Below are 17696 nucleotides of genomic sequence, written 5' to 3' on the forward strand. Positions count from 1 at the left end.
TACCTGTGTCCAGCTGGATTTGAACTTAGTGTCTTATAAACTGAAAAACAGCAGCAGGTGTCCCGGAGTTTACCAAAGGACAGCCCGGTGTCATCTGGTTGATTGCTGTCGTCCCCTCAGTGGATCCTTGGGTGTGGAACGAGTGTTTCTGCATCAAAGCTGAGGAACATTAGGCTGTGTCAGAGTCTGGGTGGCAGTAGTGACACGTCCACAGGACCCCATCCACTGAAGAGTTCAGCAGTTTCCAAGCATCGGATCCAAAAGCCGACGCTTGAGGTCAGTGTTAATGACGCAGCGTCCATCTCTGACAACTGATGTCTTCAAGTTATCAGACATCAGGTGTGTTTATCAGATCAAAACGTGTGTTACATACTGCCATCATCACAGAACATTTTTATAACCATCAAAAACTGATTTAACCCTCTGGAGTCCACGGACGCACTAGCACGTCCAAACGACCTATGAATGAACTTTATTTAGAACAATAACAATGACAATCTCAAAGAGACAAGCGACATATTGAATCATTCAGAACAGAATCACACCTTTTTCTTTTCTCCCGATCAGAGGAATACACATCACTGCCACAGTGCCGTTGGTACACCACGATGAAATCGACAATAACTGAAAGTAAACATACATACATACATACATATATATATACACACATACATGCATACGCACACATCTACATAATAATAATATAAAAAGATGAATAACCAATACAAAAATAAATAAATAACAATAAAAAAGAATGTAAAACAAGGAACAGAAATAAAGGAGACAAGGGGGATCATAAACTCTCTAAAAGTGAGGTTCCATAAACAAGACTCATAACTTAAATAAGGGGCTAAGAAAAATCAAACTCTTCAAAAATCTATGCAATTTGATTGCTTGGGGCTTATTTATTAGCTTAAGAGATTTACGGGACAGGGAGAGTTCGTTTTTAAGAGCAGGCCATGAAGGGGGGGATTTAGCATATCGGCATTTATGTATGTAATACTTTGTTATAATAATGAGATTGTTAACTAAAAACTCACTATTTTTGTCCTTAAGGATTACTCCAATTTGAATATTTTGAAAAGACCAAAAATCAATATTTCCATACTGGGACAATATCAGGACATGGAGAGATTTCCATAAGTTCTGGATTGTCCCACACCCATAGAACATGTGCTCTGTTGTTTCCGAAGTTGTTTTACAAATATAACAGTTGTCTAACACAAATTTAAATCTGTCTCTCATAAATTCGATGGAGGGGTAAATATTTTTTGTAGTTCTAAAATGGACTTCTTTAAATTTGGGGGGAATTGGAAATGTTAAATATTTGGTTCTGATCAACGAGATCTCAGATTTGTTATAATCTTTAAAGATGAGTGAATGTTTTGTCCTACCTGGATATAAGGTGTTAACCAAATACCTCCTCAAAAACTGATTATTGAATTTTTCATTAACCAAGTCAAGACCATCTAGTTTAACTTTATGCAAATTTAGAGTCGGTATATTTGAAAAACTGTTCTTTATCGTATTTACAAGGACTGTTGGGATATTCTGTGAGACCTTTTTATAGAGCTCGAACGAGCAACTCATGTCATATTTCTCATTAAGCCTGTTTAATTCAAGTATGTCTCCATTTTCATCCATTATATGTGTCACAGACCAAATTAGTTTTGTCATCCATTCTTCCACAAACATAGATTTCCCCTGATTCAATATCACCCTATTGTTCCACAGTGGAACGTTGTGGGGACTAAAGTTATGTTTAAACATTAATTTCCAATTTAACAAAACTTGTTGATGAAATTTGGAACGTTTTATGGGCAGTTTACAAATTTCAAAATCACACACTAAAAGGAATTGGATCCCCCCAACTTTGTTGAAAATAAGAGATGGTATCAAGAACCAGATCTCATTATCATTTTTTAAGAAAGATCGTAGCCAATTAATCTTTAAAATGCCATTCATTATTTCAAAATCGATTGCTTTTAAACCCACCTCTTCATAGTCTTTTATCACGTCCCTGTTACTGACATAATGATGTTTATTTTTCCATATGAAATTAAAATTCACCTTATTGATGTCTTTTATAATTCTTGGTGGGATGGCTAGGGAACAAGCTGGACAGATTCATCTGGACAAAGATTCAACCTTGGTCAACATTATCCTGCCGAACAACGTTAAATCTCTCTGTAGCCAATGGTTCAGAGTTTTTTTGCATTTGTCAGTTGTATTCTGAATATTCTTTTCTTCACTATCAGCCATGCATTTAGTTATCCAGATTCCAAGATATTTGATTTCATTTTTGACAGGTATATCATACAAAGAAGAGTGAGAACAATTGTGGATACTCATGAGTTCACATTTGTCCAGGTTCAGGCGTAGTCCAGAAGCATCAGAAAAGATCTTTATTGTATCTAAGGCCAATGGAATTTGTTCTTTATTTTTTAGAAAGACTGTTGTATCATCGGCAAGCTGACTTATTATTAATTTGTGGTTATTTATGTCTAATCCTTTGATGTTTGAATTTATGACAGTAATAGCAAGTAATTCAGTGGCTACAATGAATAAAAGAGGTGAGATGCTGCAGCCCTGCCTGATACCTCTCTCCACCCTGAACCTGGGACATGTGCCTTCTGAAAGAGAAACACAACTATTAATATCAGTGTATAACATAGTGATCATATCCAGAAATGCATCTCCAAACCCAAAATGTTTAAATGTCTTAATAATAAAAGTGTGTTCGATAGAATCAAATGCTTTATGGAAGTCCAAGAACAACATAAAACCATCATCCGTAATTAGGTAATTGTAATCGATGAGGTCCAAAACCAAGCGGATATTATTTTGGATCAACCGTCTTTTGAGAAATCCTGATTGTGTCGGGCTAATTATTTCAGAAATACCTGTTTTTAGTCTTGTTGCTAAAACTTTTGTAAAAACTTTGTAGTCTGTATTTAAAAGTGTTATAGGTCTTAGATTACTTAGTTTTTTCTTATCTTTCCCTGGTTTTGGAATTAATTTTATAACTCCCTGTTTCATTGTTGCCATAAGCTCCTTTTGATTTATACATTCATTTAACGCACTGAATAATAGTAATTTTAGGTCTTCCCAAAAGTGCTTATAGAAATTAGTTGTTATTCCATCTGGTCCCAGTGAGCGATCAGATGCCATGCTCTTAATAGCAAAATCAAATTCTTCTATAGTTAGGTCTTCATCACAAATTTCTCTAAAATTATCATCAATTACTGGAATCCAATTACTGATTTTGTCAAAGAAGGAGGTGACATTTTGTTCTGAGTATGAAGACTTATAAAGGTTACTGTTTAGTGTCTGTACATTCCTCTCCGTTGATTATTAGGTTACATATTGAATTATATTCTTGTCTACGTTGTTCTAGATTGCAAAAATAGGCAGTGTTCTTTTCACCCTCTTCTATCCACTTGGCTTTGGATCGCAAATAAGCAGCCTTGGCTCTATAAAGGTACATTTCGTCCAATTTAGATTGTAAGTTATTAATTTTTTCTTCCTCAGTCCAATTCAATTTGCCATACAGATTCATAAGTTCTTTTAATACATTTGATTCCTCTTCTTTCCTTTGTCTGTTTAACTTTTTACCGAATGTAATTGAGGTTTTTCTGATTCTAAATTTAAGATATTCCCATTTGAGTATCGGTGTATTGATGGCTTCATCATTCTGAATATCTAAAATTATTTTTAATAGAATTACAATACTCCTCATTTCTCAGCAGCTGAGAGTTAAATTTCCAATAATCCTTAAATGTGTTGTTTTAGTGTAGTGTAGTCTTAGAATAATGGCGAATAATGGCTCTAACAGGCTGGTAGGCTTTTAGCTAAGCTTTAGCTTCAGCCAAGTGGAAGCTAAATTGGCTAGTCATTCATATGTATATTAGGTCGTTATCTGGGAATTCTGGAGGGAGGGGAGTGGGGGGGGGGGTGATTGAGGGCGTGGGGGAGCTGCTAAAAGCTGTGCACTTCCTTTTGTGTTTCATCTTGATGCATTCTCAATCATCCAGGGAAATAAATCTCCAAAAGTCACCAACTTGGAGTGTTTCAGTTTGCCATCTTAGGGAGAAATCAACACACATGGGTGTATGTCCTTTGTTGCTGAGATTTATTGATAAAAACAGTACAAAAAACCAACCATTTGTACACATATTTACAAATAATAATAAAAAGTGAGTGAGTACATTTCAACATTTTCAGCAATCACTCACAATCCTGGCACTGCCATGGTATCCATGGGAGGTCCATGAACCAATGAACATGCTCCGTTTGCTGTGCATGTTGAATAGTCCATTCTTGAATGCTATGAAGCATGTCAAGAGTGATGAAACACAGGAAGCTCTGAAGGCGACTCGAGATCCTTCTCCTGGCCTTAGCCGTTGGCTCTCCATCTGCAGCGTACGCTTCTATCGGGGTGAAAGGGAGACGGGCCCCCACCTGTTCTTCACGCCACACTGTGCCATCTTTCGCTGTCTCAGTCCCCAAACAAGCTCTCTTTTTCGGTGGAGAAGCAGTCTCCTCATCTGCAGTGTGAACAAATTCAAATTGTGAGCAATGGGAAGGTCAAACAAAATCACAAATGCATGCATAGATACTAATTATAATTCCAGTATCTCCTCCTCTGTATCAGAATAATGTCTGAAATATCTTACTTACTAACTACATCCACTTACTTGTTTGAAATGAAATAGGAAATAACATGAAATGAAACTAACCGGAAGACTGATCAGACAGCTCTGAGTCCGAATCCGGCTGAACTCCTAGGTCTTCTCCATCCGAGTCACAAGGGTCGACTTCCCTCAGGATCATTTCCAAGGCCTGCTGAGTGGTGAGTCTTCTCTGCATTTTCTTTCCTTGGAGAGGAGGTCCGTACACCACAGAATTCTTCAGGGCAATGAAGGATTAGGCTAAGTGCAGTGAGATTGTATCATATATATAGGGCTTGGCTTCCTGATCAATGGTCCACTACCAAAAGGAAGCCAAGCCCTGTCACCCTTTACAACAAAACAAAATGTTGAAATTAAACTTAAACTTGGACTGTTAGAGATGACTGTTTCCTTAACATATTGTAAAATTGAGTTGGATACCAACCAATAATCAATACGTGACCTGCTTTGACCATTAGGTTTGTGCCAGGTGAATTGTTTTACATCTTTGTTTAACAATCTCCACACATCTATTAATTTAGTATCATTAGCGAAATTTTCAAATATTGGGTTTTTATGTTCTCTTGAAAATTTTGAAGGCCATCTATCCAACCATTCATCAGGAGTCACATTGAATCACCTCCAACTACTATATAATCAGTAGGGAATTTGGTGTAAAGTTCCTTTATAACTGTAGAAATTTGATGCAGCAGGTTCTTATTCTCTTGATCATTGTTGTATCCATAAACATTAACCAAAATAATCAGAGTATTATCGGTATTTAACACACAGGCAACCCAATGTCCATTTTTGTCTGCCATGTTGCACAAAAGCCTACCAGGACATCTGTTGAAGCAAATAGCCGACCTGTTTGTACCATGACTAAAAAAATTTATCTCCCCATTGTTGTGACCAAAATTTCACATCAGCTTCCTCAGAATGAGTTTCCTGGGGAAAAAACAATTTGCCTGTTGCCCCAGAACAGAAAAACAGCTTTGCGCTTAATTGAGTCTTTAAGTCCCCTTGTGTTAATTCATTTTTACTTCTTACACTGTTCAACTAAAAACACTTTCAGAGGAAAGAGCAGGGAACTCACGTGACCCGGCAGTTGCGCTGCTTCTTCCGGTCTAAGCGCTCGTGTTTCCGGTCCGCCCACTGACAACAGCTACAGCCGCAGCAGTTTACGGCAGGTCGCGACCAGGCGCTCCCTCGTGAGCTCGGGGATTGGATCGGCTGACGGACCGGAGAGTCGGAGTGAGCCTCGGATCGGACCGTAAGTGCGCATGCTCAGTCGGCTGGTTCCTCAGCTGTTTGTCGGCTCGGAGAGTGTCAGTCAGCAGACGATACAAGTTTGGAGCCAAATTTCATTTAGCTATTAAAACACTTCACGTCTCCTACGGAGCAGCAGGTCTCTGTCTTCACGTCAATAAAGGTGAGATTTGATTGTTCGGTATCGTTCTCACTAAAGACCAACAAAGACGAGGCTCATTAAACTTCAGTTTCAGCCGGTGCTCATTGAGCTCGGTCTCTGAGAGGCAGCGGGCATCTCCAGGTGAGCTGTAGAGCTGGGAATGGATCCTTGACTCTTCAGCTCAAAAATCAAAGAAATCTTCTGCAGTGAAAAAGCAAAGATAAGGCTGAAGATTTTTATAAAGAACTCTTCAATGATGAACTCTTATGAGAACGCTGCTGTCTTCCTCCTCTCTAAACAACACATTTATTATTACTCAGCTTCCTACAAGCATGTGTGATGTCATCTTCATAAACTGGAGCTTTTGTTTCTTTGTCTGTAATTCTGATGTTGTTGAAACTGTGATGAAGAGGTCAGAGCTCTGTTCCAGGAGGAAGTCTTCTGTTGGAATCGCCTCGTCTCTGGTATTACCTGGAAGAAGGACGTGTCCTTTAAACGTGTCCACAGGTGTGTCCTACCATAGGTTTCCTTAAAACAGTCAAACTGTGATGCCACACACGAGTCTGTTCCTTTGTTCTGGCGTGCTCACACTGCACACGTTTATGTCAGACTATAAAAAGTGATCCCAGTGGTTTTGGAACGGCGTTTTATCCGGACCACATCAGGACAACAAGTTGTGAAACGTTGTGTGCTGTATGTATTTCATGTAATCTGTGTGCGACTGAGGTAGCTGCTGCACTTGGACTTTGTTCTTTTGTGGAATAAAGTTTTTCTAGCAGCTCGCCATCATTTGATCCTCCTGCAGAGGCTGTGTGTGTGACTCTCACACGTCAGCTGACTGAGTCCTCTGTCTCCACAGGTCGTCCTGATGGAGGCGCTGTCCTGCGGGGAGCGGCGTCTGGGCTCTGAGGAAGAGTACGCCGCCCCAGCTGTGGGAGTGAGTTTGTGTGACTCCGCCCCGTTGGTGTGGAGGATGCAGGACCTGAGGGCTGTTAGGGCTCAAGGCCTGGTGGGGGCACTCCTGGGGTCGCTGCCCCGAACGCCCCGACAGAACGGGCGCCTGGGTCGACCGCTGCTGCTGCTGCCGGAGGAGGAGGGGCTGCTGAGGGAGCGCCGCGCCGCTGCAGCCCTGCCGGACCGCTGCCAGGTCAGAGCGGGTCGTTAGAGGTGCTGGCGCTCATCGTGGCACCTCATTAAGCTGGCCGCCATGTTGGCTGTTCCGAGGTCACTGTCACCCTGTACGTACAGTTAGCGTGCCAGGCTGCAGACATGTTTATTTTAACACGGGACTCTGTGGCACGGACTCACTGCTGGTTGTCATAGGAACTGCAAGGCCGAGCGTCCTGTGTGTTTGATGTGTTGTTGTTGTTCTCAGCAGGATTGGGGGGGGGCGGAGCTCCGTCAGAAGCACGAGGAGGAGGAGAAGAGGAGCTTTGAGGAGCAGAGCGTCCTCGCACTGGAGGACAGGAAGTTGGCGCTGCTCCGAGCTATGACAGGTGAGTGTTGCCGTGATAAGGTTTCTGCATTCTGTACCTGGCGGCTGCGCTCACGGTGCCCGTCCTCTCAGGTGCAGAGTCTGGCGCTACAAGTGCAGATGAAGCCCTGCGGCGCCGCCTGCAGGCTCTGGACCAGAACTTCACCTTCCCGCAGTCAGCAATGGCAGTCCAGCTGAGCACGGCGAGGGCGGGGCTAAGTTACTGTCCTGAAGCTCGAGCCTTCCTGCAGGCCTACGGGCCAACTGGGGCTGAGCCCCGCTGTGACGCCAGGTACCAGGTGTTCAGAGACCTACGGGGGCGGGGCTTCTACCTGACCTCAGCAGGAAAGTTTGGAGGAGACTTCCTGGTGTATCCAGGTGAGTGAGGAGCTCAACACCTGACCAGAATGATTCCTGAGGCTGACAGCCTGACATCACTGCTGACGTCAGTGATGTCAGGCTGCTGCTGACTCTGTGCGGTCATGTCTCGTCAGGTGACCCTCTGCGGTTCCACGCTCACTTTATCGCCGTCTGTGTGTCTCTGGATGAGTCCGTGTGTTTGCTGGATGTCCTCGCCGTGGCTCGTCTGGGATCCAACGTGAAGAAGACGGTCCTTCTGTGTTCGCCGGGGCCAGACGCCAGGGTCTGCTACACGTCGCTTCAGTGGAGCGGGATGATTTAAACCCGGGGGACAGGACAGACGGCGCCCGCCGGCCCATGTTAAGGCAGGTCCGCATCCTGCATCTAAAACCTGTTTCTGTAAGTTTGAGGCTGAAGAACAACTGCAGGAGGTCATGTGACTGACAGGACGGAGCAGGGCCGCGGCCTCTAAAGGACAGTAGAGCGTGATTGGTCTGCTCTTTGTTTCTGCGTGGCGAGCGTCACAGAGACAGCTCTCTGCAGCTCAGACTCATCCACGCGGTTTCTCTGATGAAGCCTGCCGTGCAGCCGAGTCCAGCTCTGACCTCCGAGCCGTTCGACAACTTTGTCTTAAAGCAGCGTGCTGGAGGTGAAAGGGCCCCGACAAACCCCGCCCACTTCTTTATTTCTTTTCATTAGTGTCAGTGCGAGGAAACAAAGGACAGCTCTCCTTTTTTCAAAGATTGTATTTTCTCAGTGAGTCATTGTGTTGAAATAAAAGTGATGTGGCATTGATCTGTGATTTCTGCCCTGACCGGCAGACCTGCTGTGAACACGAGCCACACGAGGCAGTGACACTGAACAGAGGATGATCTGATATCCTCGTGTTGTTCCCACATCATCATAATAAATGTTGTCCCAGGTTCAACATTGCAACTGACCAATCACATTGTTGTGATGTCATACTTTTGCAAGCCAAGCAATTGATTCATTTATGACATTCCAGTGTTGCAAGGACAGCATGTGTAATGCTTACGGTTTATTAAAGAACAGTATCCTGAAATGCAAAGAATTACAGCTGCTGGATCGGCGACAGCGGCGGTTTCTCGCAAGTTCAGTAGATTTTTTTTTTTTTTTTTTCAGCGTTTTTTCCGAAGTCACAAAAGTATGACGTCACAACAATGTGATTGGTCAGTTGCAATGTTGAACCTGGAACAACATTTATTATGATGATGTGGGAACAACACCAACACGAGGATATCTGTGCATGAACAGACGTGATAAAAGGTAACGACGCCAACAAGGATCAGAGCCGAGAGAAAATCAAACACACCCAAATTTACTGCAAAGTTTATAATAATAAAAAGCTCTGGGAGGCTCCTCAATTAATTGAATTTTAATCACGATTACAATCTGGGCTTTCAACGATCATTAAAAATGACTGAGCCGATTATTAGCCCCTCCCTCGTGCTTTACTCTCACGCTGCTCCGTGTGGCAAATCGAGCGCACCTCTCTGCATTTCGAACACGCGTCACAACAATTAAGAGGACCTGAGGGAAGCTCGGAAAGCTAAGCAGGAGTTATTTGGAGAGGAGAGTGACTGCTGTTGGTTGAAGAGGTAAAAAGCTTCAGTGGTGTGGAAACATTATGGGTTCAGTCAGACGTGGATCAAGTAGACACAGTGGGTAAACTTTGCTACAGTAGCTGCACCACAGAGCAACACTGCAAAGTTCACTAAACACAGACGTTTACATTTTTCATTGATTTCTTATATTGCAAACATTTGCACTGTTATCAGTATTTGCACACTATTTCATATTATTTTTTAAAGTCATTATTCAACACATTGTTATTATTAAATAAATATCGTCAAATAATCGAGATCTCAATGTCAGTGAAAATAATCGTGATTATCATTTTTGCCATAATCGAGCAGCCCTAGGAGAAGGTATTGATCAGTCTCTGTGCACTTGACCCCACCCACACCAAAGTGATCACATCTGTATGTCTCTGTTTCACGCATCATTCTGTTATCAGCAGCTGAATGTCAAACAATCACCTGGATCCAGTGATGATCAATAATTATAGATGTTTTTAATCTTCTCTTCTTCTTCAGAGTATTAGAAATAATTTACAACTACCTTTGATGTCACAGTCTTTATGATAAGAACCAATCGCAGCAGCTCTCCCTGAAGTCATCAATGACCTGAGGATCAATAATATTTATTGATCTCACTGTCGATGATGTTCTGACTCAGGTGGTTACCAGGTTAGGCTCCTGATTGGCTCGTACTGCACGGTTACTGTGTAACCTTGGTTCTCTTAGTGAGAGACTATCTCTCCACACTGTTACATATTCCATATGTACGGGGTACCTTGGTCGTGGTGCGTGGATACTTCTTTAAGATGCTTCGGCACGCCTGGCCACGCCCCACAGCTCACGTATAAAACAGTTGTGCAGACGTCACGCCGGTGATAGAACGCGTCTCCCAGCAGCCTGATGGTGGAGAGATAGGCTACGTTCACTCTGCAGGTCTTGATGCTCAATTCTGATTTTTTGATCAAATCTGATTTTTTTTGTCTGCTCGTTCACACTACAAATAAAATGCGACAGCAAACGCGCTCTAGTGTGAACGCTCAAAGCGGCCGCATGCGCAAAAGAAGACGTCACACACAACGCGCTCTGTTTAGACCCAGAGCAAACAATGTTTGACTGATGGCCTTAATATAAAGACTTCGGACTTTACATTTCCCAATTTTTGCTTTAAGTTATTTTGTTATTTACATAATAATGTAAATAACCTAATAATGATCCTTGTTGCTGTTTTAGAGGAGCGGTGCTTCAAAAGATAGCTGCAGATTTCTGTCAGAATCTGCAGATTATACAGAACAAATAAAATGTTCACGTTGTCTTCCCAACAGTTTCACTGACATCTACCATGGATGTCCAGGAAGCGTTCACCATGTCTGCTCCACCGCTGATAATTGGCGTCTGTCTTGTGTCAGTGACGTAAAAGACGGATTTAATGCGACATGACCATCAAACAGCAGGTTTACTAACAAAACACCATATTTCTGTCATTATTTTAAGGATGTGGAAATGTACATACAATCAATATCAGACTCCACCAACAAAAAGGCTCTCAAAACAACTTGTGTATGTGGATTTTTGCGTGTATTCTTATAATTGTTACCTTTTTCTTTTACCCCTGGCTTTGTGTGTTCATGTTCTGTTGTTTTGTATACTTCATCTGTTCGTATGTTTTTGTTTTTGTTTTGACACTTTTTATTTGTTTAGGAACATTTTTATGCAACAAGATAAAATAGAAAAAGAAAAAACAGAAACAGTATGAGGTCATGGGAAGATAACATACACCTGTACATACATCTGCACATCCACACATACATACGTCAACAAGTCTGCATTACTAATTCTATGCATCAAAGGGTGCTGCCACAAGCTGTAAAGTCCAGCCATTTTCTCCACCGTCTCCTTCCCAAATCTCCCTGCAGTCGCAGAGTGAAAGTCATACATTCCATCAATTTGACGTCTTCCACTATAGAGGTAAAAAGTGTTACAGTGGGAGGGTCTCTACAGAGCCAGCGTTTTGTTATGGCCTTCTTCGCAGAAGCCAAGAGAACTTTCAGAAGGTAAACATCATCTGCAACTAAATCATCTGTAAAATACCCCAGATACAATGAGGTAAATGTACAAGACACGTGGAATCCCAACACCTCTGTAATTATCTTTATAACTTCCGTCCAGAAGGGTCGTATGAGTGGGCAGGACCAGAATATATGACCGTAATCAGCCACGACTTCCCCACAATTCCTCCAGCAAAACGCAGGTGTAGCACTGAATTTAGACTTCTGTTTAGGCGTTATGAAATAGCGTATAATGTTCTTCCAGCAGAAGTCCCGCCACATGTTGGAGTTAGTCGTGGTAAACTGTGTCTCCCAGATCCGTGCCCACCCATCTTCTGTAATCACAATGTCCATTTCTTTTTCCCATTTCTGCTTTATGTAAATCGTTGAGTGCCCTTTGAGCTTAGTCAGACATTTATACAGTTTACTTATCAAGGCTCTGTTACTCCCAGAGTCATAAGCATCAATGAAAATATTAACAATCGAGAAGTCTCCACGGACACAGCTCTTCAGTCTTTTGCCAATATAGTCACGGAGTTGCAAGTATCAAAAAAAGTCTTGTTTCCCGAGATCGTAAGTCTTGCATAGGGTATCAAAAGCCATAATTTTAGATTTTACAATAACCAAACACCCAGCAGTGATTCCATGCCACACCCATTGTTTAAATCTACTATCGTGGGAAGCAGGTAAAAAATCAGGGTCATACGCTGGCCACCTCAGAAGTTTTATCTCTTCCTGGAGTTGCGCCTGCTTGACCACTCCCCTCCATATTTTTAATGTAAAAGTGACCCAGTGGCTGGGCGTCAAGGTATCGTCCAAATCAGAAGCTGCGTGACCAAGTCTAGACTGGATTGGCGTGTCTGAGAGAGACATCTCAATCGTCTTCCACCTCGCACAAAAAGATGGATTACACCAACACACCAAGGACCTCAGCTGAGCAGATAAGTAGTAATTCCTCAATGAAGGTAGAGCCAAGCCCCCTTTGTCTTTCGGCACCTGCAAAGTAGAGAACTTCACCCGTGGTCTTTTGTTAAGCCAAATGAATCTCGAAATCTGCTTATTCCATTCCCTGAATTGCTTCTCTGGAATTTGAATAGGTAAAGCAAGAAAAAGAGTAGTTTGGGGAGAATATTCATTTTAATTATCTGTATCCTGTTGCCAAGGTCGAGAGGGAGCAAGGCCCAAATGTTGAGATCGCTATATATTTCTCTATTAATACGACTGTAATTAATATCATACAGTTGTGTCAGATCTCTAGGCAGAAACACTCCCAAATATTTGATAGCAGTTGCCTCCCAATTAAACTTGAATTTTGCCAGTAGTGTCTGGTCCGGAGAAAAATTAAATGACAGAACTTGAGTTTTTTTGACATTAAGGACATACCCTGAATACAGGCCATATGTTTCCAACATCCCCATTAATACTGGTATACCTGAGCTGGGATCCGTGATTGTCACCAAGACATCATCTGCATATAAACACACCTTGTACTCGTCCCCTCCTATTACAATCCCTTTCAACGATGCTTCCTGACGTACAGCCTGGGCTAGAGGTTCGATAAACAAGTTGAAGAGGTAGGGGCTTGCTGGACACCCCTGTCTACATCCTCGTTCTAAAAAAATAGTATCGGAGAGGCTACCGTTAATTTTTATTCTGGCAGTAGGGAAAGAATAAAGAGCTTGGAAACATCTTATAAACTCGCTACAGAAACCAAATCTTTTCATCACTAGGAAGAGGAAGTCCCAATTCACTGAATCATATGCTTTTTCAGCATCTAAACTAAGAATAACTGAGCTTGTTTTCTTATTATTAATGTGTTCGATGATGTGTAAAGCTCGTCTAATATTATCGTGGGTTTGTCTATTTTTCAAGAAACCCGTTTGGTCTTCATCAATCAAAGAAGGCATTACAGCATCCATTCTTCGCACCAAAATAGTTGTGTATAGTTTATAGTCTGAGTTCAGGACACTTATCGGCCTATAAGATTTGCAGTTTAGTCTATCCTGTCCCCCCTTTGGCAAAACAGATATGAAGGCCTCCTTCCAAGAGGGAGGTACCAGACCTCCTTTCAAAATATAGTTAAAACTAGTTTCCAACAGGGGAAGAAGGCTTTCCCTCATGGTTTTGTACCATTCGGCAGGGAGCCCGTCGGTACCTGGTGATTTATTGGATTTAAGGCTGGAGATAGCTTTAATTATTTCTTCCCGAGATATTAAGGACGTTAACTTACTATTTGCTTCTCGACCAATCGTAGGCAGGTCTAAGGAATTCAAAAAGTCAGTCATCTTATTTACATCACCCTGAGTAGATTGACTATATAAGGATTTGTAATACTTTTCAAACGCTTTTTGAATTTTATCCAGGTCAGTTACAACATTGTTACCAACCGGGTCTCTAATCTTATAAATATTATTTTCAGGTTGCTGTTTTCTAATCCGCCACGCCAACTGCTTCGCCGCCTTAGGCCCCGCCTCATAATACCTCTGTTTCATGAATCTTATGTTTTTCTCTACTTCTTCGCTCAATATCTTATCTATCTCCTGCTTAATCGGTCTGATCTGGTGGGTTACTGTAGTATTTTTATCCTTTAGACCTGACTGTTCCAAGGCCATTAATCTATTTTGCAGTTGTAACAATTCTTGTGACTTTTTCTTTTTAATCATGGTCGACCACGCAATTATTTTTCCTCTGAGGACAGCTTTGGCTGCATCCCATACAATACTGTGATTTGTCTCTCCATTATTGTCCTGCAGGTACAAGTTAAGATCGGCTGTCATTTGTTTCACAAAAGCGGGGTCATTTAACATACCGGTATTTAGTCTCCACAAAGTTGTCTTCCGTGTCCCGTCCAAATGTAACGTTATATAAATTCCACTGTGGTCAGAGACATCTCTTGGACCTATTCTGCAATCTTTTATCCTGTGTAAATCCCTATTAAACATAAAACAGTAATCTATCCTCGAATACACTGAGTGTCGAGCAGAGTAAAAAGTGAATCCTGACGCTGACCCATGGATAGATCGCCACACGTCAATAAGCCCTAATTCCGTTAACATTCCTTTAACCCGTTTCCCTCCAGACGTGCTTTTCCTGTCCCTATTATTTGAGTCTAATCTGGGATTTAACAGTAAATTAAAATCTCCTGCACAAATAAGAGTTCCCACCGTTTCCTTAGAGATCAAATCAAATATCTTCTTAAAGAAGCTTGCGTTGCTTCCCGGGGGTTGCATAGACATTTAATAGTGTGACCGCCTTATTCTCTATTCTACCTTTTACTAAAACAAACCGACCTTCCTTATCACTTATAGTAGATATATGTTCAAATTTTATTTTATTTGAGATAAGGATAGCTACTCCTCGTTTTTTCCCGGCCCTATACGATGAATAGAATGTATGTCTGAAACCCATCTTTTTTAATTTCTCATGTTCTGCATTATCTAGATGAGTTTCTTGCCAATATGCCAAATCTACTGTCTCCTTTTTCAATTTGGCAATTAATTTGCTTCTTTTAATAGGGCTATTCAGGCCATTTACATTTAGTGACAGCATTTTATAGAAATTATAAGCCATCAAGTGGATATGTGGAATACAACATAATCCTCGGCAGCTTGGCTCGCGGTATTATATAGGACATTGCCTGACGCATAAAACACTCGCATCTTACTTAGTGGTGTCTGGAAGCGGATCCCGTTGTCCTTCAAAGCCTTCTTAACTGGAATATATTCCCGTCTCCTTTTCTGCACTTCCAGGGAGTAGTCATGATCGAAATACACCCGTTTGTTTTGGATATGTACCCCTTTGTTCCATGCCGTGTGGAGAATCTCTTCTTTAACAGAGAACCGGAGGAAGCGCACTATTATTGAGCGTGGTGGGGCGTTCGGGGGTGGTTTTGGTCCCAACGCGCGGTGTGCGCGCTCAATGCCGAGGGCACGGTCCGGGCCGAAATCTTCGCCTAGGTGTTCTTTGATCAGATTTTCGACAAAGGTAGTCACCGACGAGCCCTCCGAGTTTTCCGGTACGCCGTAGATCCGGATGTTTTTGTGCCTAGCGCGGCCCTCCATATCGGACACCTTTTCCTGAAGCGCCCGTTGATTTTCCAACAGCTGCACAAGTGTATCCCTAACACCAATGTCCCAGCGTTCCGAGTCAGCCATGTTGTCCTCGACGTGCTTTAGCCGACCAGTCATTTCCTCCACCTGATCTGCCATCTCGTGTAATCTTTGATTCAATTCCTTAGAGAGTTCGGCCATTTGCTTCTTTATATCCTCCCGAAATTCCGTACCGAATGCTTTGAAGTCACTTTTCAATTCGGTTCGCAATGTAGCCATTTCGGCCACCAGTACGCTACTCATAATTCAATTCAATTCAATTCAATTTTATTTATATAGTGCCAAATCACAACATAAGTTGCCTCAAGGCGCTTCATAGATACAGAGAAAAACCCAACAATCATATGACCCCCTGTGAGCAGCACTTTGGCAACAGTGGGAAGGAAAAACTCCCTTTTAACAGGAAGAAACCTCCGGCAGAACCAGGCTTAGGGAGGGGCGGGGCAATTTGCTGCGACCGGTTGGGGTGAGAGAAGGAAGACAGGATAAAGACATGCTGTGGAAGAGAGACAGAGGTTAATAACAGATATGATTCAATGCAGAGAGGTCTGTTAATACATAGTGAGTGAGAAAGGTGACTGGAAAGGAAAAACTCAATGCATCATGGGAATCCCCCGGCAGCCTAAGTCTATTGCAGCATAACTAAGGGAGGATTCAGGGTCACCTGGTCCAGCCCTAACTATATGCTTTAGCAAAAAGGAAAGTTTGAAGCCTAATCTTGAAAGTAGAGATAGTGTCTGTCTCCTGAATCCAAACTGGAAGCTGGTTCCACAGAAGAGGGGCCTGAAAACTGAAGGCTCTGCCTCCCATTCTACTTTTAAATACTCTAGGAACAACAAGTAGGCCTGCAGAGCGAGAGCGGAGCGCTCTAATAGGGTGATATGGTACTACAAGGTCATTAAGATAAGATGGGGCCTGATTATTTAAGACCTTGTATGTGAGGAGCAGGATTTTGAATTCAATTCTGGACTTAACAGGAAGCCAAAACAGGAGAAATCTGCTCTCTCTTTCTAGTCCCTGTCAGGACTCTTGCTGCAGCATTTTGGATCAGCTGAAGGCTTTAAGGGAGTTTTTTGGACTTCCTGATAATAATAAATTACAGTCGTCCAGCCTGGAAGTAATAAATGCATGAACTAGTTTTTCAGCGTCACTCTGAGACAGGATATTTCTAACTTTAGAGATGTTGCACAAATGGAAGAACGCAATCTTACATATTTGTTTAATATGTGCGTTGAAGGACATGTCCTGGTCAAAAATGACTCCAAGGTTCCTCACAGTGTTACTGGAGGCCAAGGTAATGCCATCCAGAGTAAGAATCTGCTTAGATACCATATTTCTAAGGTTTTCAGGGCCGAGTACAATAACCTCAGTTTGATCTGAATCAAGAAGTAGAAAGTTAGCGGCCATCCAGGTCTTTATGTCTTTAAGACATTCCTGCAGTTTAACTCATTGGTGTGTGTTATCTGGCTTCATGGACAGATAGAGCTGGGTGTCATCAGCATAGCAGTGTAAATGTATGCTATGTCTTCTAATGATACTGCCTAAGGGAAGCATGTATAATGTAAACAGAATTGGTCCTAGCACTGAACCCTGTGGAACTCCATAATTAACCTCAGTGTGTGAAGAGGACTCTCCATTTACATGCACAAACTGGAGTCTATTAGATAGATATGATACAAACCACTGCAGTGCAGTACCTGTAATACCTACAGCATGTTCTAATCGCTCTAATAGGATATTATGGTCGACAGTATCGAACGCTGCACTGAGGTCTAGCAGGACAAGCACAGAGATGAGTCCACTGTCAGAGGCCATAAGAAGATCATTTGTAACCTTCACTAAAGCTGTTTCTGTGCTGTGATGAGCTCTGAAACCTGACTGAAACTCTTCAAATAAACCTCTGCAGATGATCTGTTAGCTGTTTGACAACTACTCTTTCAAGGATGTTTGATATGAAAGGAAGGTTGGAGATTGGCCTATAATTAGCTAAGACTGCTGGGTCTAGAGATGCTTTTTGAGTAAAGGT

The 17696-nt window shown here is 42.2% G+C and overlaps 1 protein-coding gene and 1 long non-coding RNA gene across 9 annotated transcripts; one reads left to right on the forward strand and one right to left on the reverse strand.

Moving 5' to 3' along the window:
- Window positions 1-4115: 4115 nt before the first annotated feature.
- LOC145420190 (uncharacterized) lies at window positions 4116-5904 on the reverse strand. 2 transcript variants are annotated; one of them, XR_013901489.1, is made up of 3 exons: window positions 5767-5904; window positions 4740-4908; window positions 4116-4547 (listed from the first exon to the last, which is right to left on the reverse strand). It is a non-coding gene; the product is annotated as an uncharacterized LOC145420190 (long non-coding RNA). The 2 variants fall into 2 exon arrangements; XR_013901488.1 differs by lacking the exon at window positions 5767-5904 and having other exon boundaries at window positions 4740-5760.
- On the forward strand, window positions 5807-8710 carry tsen34 (TSEN34 tRNA splicing endonuclease subunit). Of its 7 annotated transcripts, none has more exons than XM_080289156.1 (6): window positions 5807-5943; window positions 6512-6588; window positions 6941-7228; window positions 7457-7577; window positions 7649-7933; window positions 8050-8710. In XM_080289156.1, the coding sequence occupies exons 3-6, from the start codon at window positions 6950-6952 to the stop codon at window positions 8235-8237; spliced, it is 873 nt and encodes a 290-aa protein (XP_080145282.1). In that variant the 5' UTR covers window positions 5807-5943; window positions 6512-6588; window positions 6941-6949; the 3' UTR covers window positions 8238-8710. The 7 variants fall into 7 exon arrangements, with proteins under 7 accessions (XP_080145282.1, XP_080145285.1, XP_080145281.1 ...); XM_080289155.1 differs by lacking the exon at window positions 5807-5943 and adding an exon at window positions 5963-6102; XM_080289160.1 differs by lacking the exon at window positions 5807-5943 and adding an exon at window positions 5963-6102 and having other exon boundaries at window positions 7460-7577.
- Window positions 8711-17696: the final 8986 nt, after the last annotated feature.

The sequence above is a fragment of the Astatotilapia calliptera genome, chromosome 14 (genome assembly GCF_964374335.1).
Source record: "Astatotilapia calliptera chromosome 14, fAstCal68.1, whole genome shotgun sequence".
Classification (NCBI taxonomy): domain Eukaryota; kingdom Metazoa; phylum Chordata; class Actinopteri; order Cichliformes; family Cichlidae; genus Astatotilapia; species Astatotilapia calliptera.

Bases quoted from the DNA above. Each gene is read 5' to 3' on its own strand.
- tsen34 (XM_080289156.1), top strand. From the start codon at position 6,950: ATGGAGGCGCTGTCCTGCGGGGAGCGGCGTCTGGGCTCTGAGGAAGAG. The intron at 7,229-7,456 runs GTCAGAGCGGGT...TGTTGTTCTCAG, and splicing joins CCCTGCCGGACCGCTGCCAG to CAGGATTGGGGGGGGGCGGA. The intron at 7,578-7,648 runs GTGAGTGTTGCC...CCGTCCTCTCAG, and splicing joins GCTGCTCCGAGCTATGACAG to GTGCAGAGTCTGGCGCTACA.